The sequence below is a fragment of the Montipora foliosa genome, chromosome 13, assembly GCF_036669935.1.
Source record: "Montipora foliosa isolate CH-2021 chromosome 13, ASM3666993v2, whole genome shotgun sequence".
Taxonomy (NCBI): domain Eukaryota; kingdom Metazoa; phylum Cnidaria; class Anthozoa; order Scleractinia; family Acroporidae; genus Montipora; species Montipora foliosa.
The window spans coordinates 19,671,214-19,676,213 of record NC_090881.1 but is presented as its reverse complement, the minus strand read 5'-3'; the positions used below and the strand labels follow the sequence as shown (position 1 = coordinate 19,676,213).

The 5,000-nt window shown below is 40.5% G+C and overlaps 1 protein-coding gene across 7 annotated transcripts in view; it reads right to left on the bottom strand.

The window, feature by feature from the left end:
* Positions 1–5,000, bottom strand: part of LOC137982234 (uncharacterized) — a 51,399-nt gene that overhangs the window by 44,651 nt on the left and 1,748 nt on the right. For all 7 annotated transcript variants that reach the window (XR_011118641.1, XR_011118642.1, XM_068829306.1 and 4 more), the window contains exon 2: positions 572–679. Coding sequence is in view for 5 of the 7 variants with exons in the window: in XM_068829306.1 (XP_068685407.1) it covers positions 572–679 (108 nt within the window). In the remaining 2 variants the exon portion in view is untranslated. The remainder of the gene's footprint in view (positions 1–571; positions 680–5,000) is intronic.

Sequence of the window (5,000 nt, the reverse complement as noted above, 5' to 3'; positions counted from 1 at the left end):
ACAAAATTGGTTAAGCTCTCCAAACATATTTGTCAAGACAAAAGACCTAGATTGGTGCCTTGCATGTAATATTGGGCCTGGTGGAGACTGGAGATTTAAAAGTTTATTTTTATTTTCGCAAAGCTAGTTTAAATTCTCGTTTTCAAGCTGCGCATATTTAAATTTTATTACGTCACTATACAACTGGCCAATCAGGTGCCTCTCTAAAAATAGCTGCATAGCTGAACCACGCGCTAAAATTAGATTTTTAAAAAATATATCATTGGAAGCGACCCATGTATGGGGGATCCGCTCTCTTACCTTATTTTCTCTTGCACACAATTATATTTCACTTCCATTTTGATCGTGTATATCTGCATTATGGAGTTCGTAGGTTACTGGTTACCAGCCAGAGGGATCTTTTGTTTATTAAAATAAATGTTTAAAAGTCCGCGATAACAATGTAAAAAGGGACTAGGTGGATGAACATATCAAAAAGGGCGCTCCTTCGTCGAATGCAAAAATATATATCAGTAAGAAGTCGTTGCCTATGAAACAATTTTAAACGAAGATTTCATGTACGCGTCCATACCTTGACTGATGTGAGCGCCAGGGCCGACGATAACCACACCACCACTTAATACACGTTTTATGTTCGTTGTGACTTTAGTTCCGTTTCCTGTTGGTCTCTCATCGTCCCCTAGAAAAGCAAAAGCCTCAGGTTACTTTGGCTGGTTAAAGAGAACTATAAAGTAAGAATATATCAGCTCGATTCAACGCATGGGACACTGAACCTCCTAAATTTCCGAATTACCGATACCCCTTTGATTGTGAAGTTACGTTCCCATGTTCCGCGCTTGGCCGTGGTCTGCTCAACGTAATCAGTACCAAAGAATTACTTGCGGGCATTTGACGTGAAAACGTCGTCATTACCCGTTTATCCCGTGCGCGCCTACTTCTGGCAAAATCGAGAATATGCCTGGTATGCAAACTATATATTACCTCGGGAGCAAATATGAGAGAAGCTGATTTCTGTGACGACTCCGCTGAATGGATGAACAAATCTTGCAGATAGTAATTATTCTAGTGGGTAAATAGTGTTTAGAAATGTTATCAGTCACAGTACTAGTGTTATCGGTATTAGTCTCTGAATCGTTGTAGAAGTTTCCTAAGTCATTGCCTTATGGTGCCGATCGTCAAAGCTTTTCCCAAACACAGTGAAGTAGCCTGCGAACAGGCTCTCCGAGGGACTGGGGTTGGGACTCTAACGCCAACCTCAAAGAGAGATGAAGTCGTCTCTTGTGTGAACGAGGCCGTTGACGCCCCCTATGGTGTCATCCATTGCCTTGCCGAATATATCTTGGGCAGAAAATGTTCCATAGTTCAGTCTTGTGCATCGCATTCTTGAAGTTGTTCCATAGGAAGTGGACAGGTGTCTGCATGCTGCATTCATCTGCTGATGGTAGCCTTCGCTCATATCGAGCACACAGCTGAAAACCGTGGCATCTTCCAGTTTGAACTTGATGTCTTCTACAGTCAAGGCTTCTTGTTTCTGGACCCAAAATAGGGTGTTGGGTACTCTACTGACTGTGCAGAATCTTATGGTATCCATGTTGTGCGATTTAGGTGCAACCACACGGTTGGTAGACCAGGTGGTGGGTTGGTCGTGGAACTAACTCGATTGTGGTTCTTCTTTTGCAGACTTTTTTACTGTACTAGGTTGCAGGGGATTTTTCTGAGTTTGTGGGCTGTAGGAGTGACATTTTCGTCCATGCACAATTATCTTGGCCTTTATTTTCTCTTGTGCTTATCGGCAAACCATTGTCGACACCCCTTTTTCTTCAGATGTTAGATGGGTCACAAATTGGTCCTGGCTTGCACAGTGGCTGAATTTTACAGGTGGGTTGCACTCTACCTTGGTCGTTTTGGTAAACTGGAGTAATCCTAGCTCAACGCTAGTGTTCAGGCTTAAGAGTGGTCGGGATTTAGTGGTTCCCTTGACAACCAGGTTACCCTTGGCCAAAGGCAGCTTTTGAAATTGCCAATAAAAAGTGGAGTATGCAAGTTATCAGGGGCTCGTTTCTCAAAGGTCCCGAAACTTTTCGGGCGTATTTCGGGTGAAATACATTCCTCGGTATCTTCAAAAGGGAAACGTTTCAAGGCACGAAACTTTGCAAATATTGTACAAAAAAGGTAGTTTCTAAAGAAACTGTGGTGCTGCGTCGGTGGGAAGTAGTACACAAAAATTTGGCTTTATCAACGGAGTTGATAAAACCAAATTTTTTTGCGAGTATTGTGTTACTTTGGTCTTTAAAATATGTTTCAAGACCAGCTTTCCAGAATAAGCGGGTCGTAGTTTGGAAACTTTCTTTTCAGGACAATAAAGAAATGAGCCACGGTACAGCGGTACTACAGAGGGTGCTATACATATTAGGAGGGTGCCACAGACATTCAAGACCAATCACAGTTTGTGTCAACCAAAGTGGATTTCTTAGCAAGACATATTTTAGCCCCGATTGGATGTTACATATCGTATAAACTCTTGTTCTTAGGCCATCGTAGCTTGATTAAGAAAATAACACAAACAGCGGCGATAAACATTGTATTCCCACGCATTTTTATAAAACTTGACGTTTCGTATGCTAGTCAACACACATTTTCAAAAGTGACCGTTACAATTTTTTTAAAAACTATATATATATATATCGTAAACAATAGGGGTCTGGAACCTAGACTGAGAAAAATGATCTGCAGCAGTACGTGTCTGGACATAATGAAAAGTAAGAGCTAAAACAGCAATAACTTCTCACTACTAATATTGACATTAAGGGAAGGCTTTAGCTCTTGAATGAACAAAGTCTCTTTAATTCTGCAGTGAAAGTCAGTTTTTCCGGACGCTAAAATGTCAAAGTGATCCCATTTAATGTCGTGGCCAGTGGTTTGATCAGCAATGGCTGATGAATGGTCACTTTTAGCTAGGGCCTTGAAATGTTCTGTTTTTGAGTTTTTAAGTTTTCTAAATAGTCGACACGATAGCATTAAGTTTACTCTTGAATTCGAAGAAGACAATAAGATTCCATTTTTAGACATCCTTCTCAAACGCTGCCCTGACAACACTTTCTCTACATCTGTCTACCGGAAGAAGACATTCACTGACCTTTACACCAAGTGGGATTCATTCACACCTCGCAAGTACAAAATCAACCTCATCCGCACTCTCACCTATCGATGCTTCCGAATTTGCTCCTCGCCATCTTTATTACAGGCCGCTATTAAAGATCTGAGAAAGCTCCTGTTGCAAAATGGTTACCCTCAAGGCGTTATCACGTTCAACATTAACGATGTATTGAACAAAAATAAAAACAAATCAAATAACCCTGTTCACGCTACAGTCCCCAAAAAAGATATCTTAATCGTGCTACCCTACTTAGGTCTTCACAGTAACCAAGTCACGAAACGTCTGAAATCCTGCGTATACAATTTCTACTCTTTCGTCAATCTCAAGATCATATTCCAAAACACACGCCGCATCAACTCCTTTTTTCCATACAAAGATCGCTTGAACCGATCTCAGAGGTCCAAGGTCGTCTATAGAGCTGTCTGCTGGAACTGCGATGAATTCTACATTGGCAAAACAAAACGAAGACTCCACGACAGAAAAACAGAACATTTCAAGGCCCTAGCTAAAAGTGACCATTCATCAGCCATTGCTGATCACGTGAAAACCACTGGCCACGACATTAAATGGGATCACTTTGACATTTTAGCGTCCGGAAAAACTGACTTTCACTGCAGAATTAAAGAGACTTTGTTCATTCAAGAGCTAAAGCCTTCCCTTAATGTCAATATTAGTAGTGAGAAGTTATTGCTGTTTTAGCTATTACTTTTCATTATGTCCAGACACGTACTGCTGCAGATCATTTTTCTCAGTCTAGGTTCCAGACCCCTATTGTTTACGATATATATATAGTTTTTAAAAAAATTGTAACGGTCACTTTTGAAAATGTGTGTTGACTAGCATACGAAACGTCAAGTTTTATAAAAATGCGTTGGAATACAATGTTTATCACCGCTGTTTGGATGTTACATACTTTTGAGCGCTTGAAGTGCCCATAACCTAATTTTTCTCACTAAGTCATCTGAATCTACACATATCTCATAGACGTTTCGCGAAAAAAAATTGCGATTTTCCCAAAACGCGATTTAAAAATGAAATTAGAAAACGTTCAAATTTGCCGCCATTTTGGCTCACCATTCGCCTTAGTCTTCTATCGATTCTTCCCGGTCACAATACTGCTGTGACGTAGATTAAGGAACACGTGACTTCAAGTGAAAAAGGAATAGCGACATAAACAGTATAGTAAGGAATGATTCCCTTGAAAATGCCTAAAAGATGCGTAACCACTCGATGTAACAACACAGCTGGTCCTAAAAAAAGAATAAGTATACGTAGGAATCTTTCGACTCGCAAAACGCAATACCTCAAAAAAGAAGAAAAAATGGCTACAGATTTTGTCTTGGTAAAAAAAAGCCCAGCAAAACTTCTCCACTGTGCTAGTTTCACTTCAAAGAATATGACTTTCAGTATTGTTTGAACAGCAAAACGAAAAGATCGTTGAAGGCCGATGAGATTCGCTTACAGGAACAGACATAAGCGTTGACTTTAATTCCCTCGCGAGACCTTCCTTATCCTCTTGTTCTTTTCTTTAATTTTGTAGCCATTCCTCGTCTGCTAATGGTTCTTCCACGTAGGGTTCCGTGTAGCTCTGGGTTTCAGTGCTAGCGCTGGCTGACTCGTCGAGACCGGCAACTACTCGCCTCAAATTCTTCTTTTTAAATCGCCAGTTTATTCACTTCCAGATTCAGAGGCACTTTCCTTGATGATAAATATAGGCATGATTGATTTTTTTGTTTACTGAAAAATACCAAAAACGATCGCTGAGCGATACCTTGGCGTTGATTAGTAAGAAAAGATGAGACCCACGCCAACAATCATTCCTTAATCTACGTCACAGCGAGCC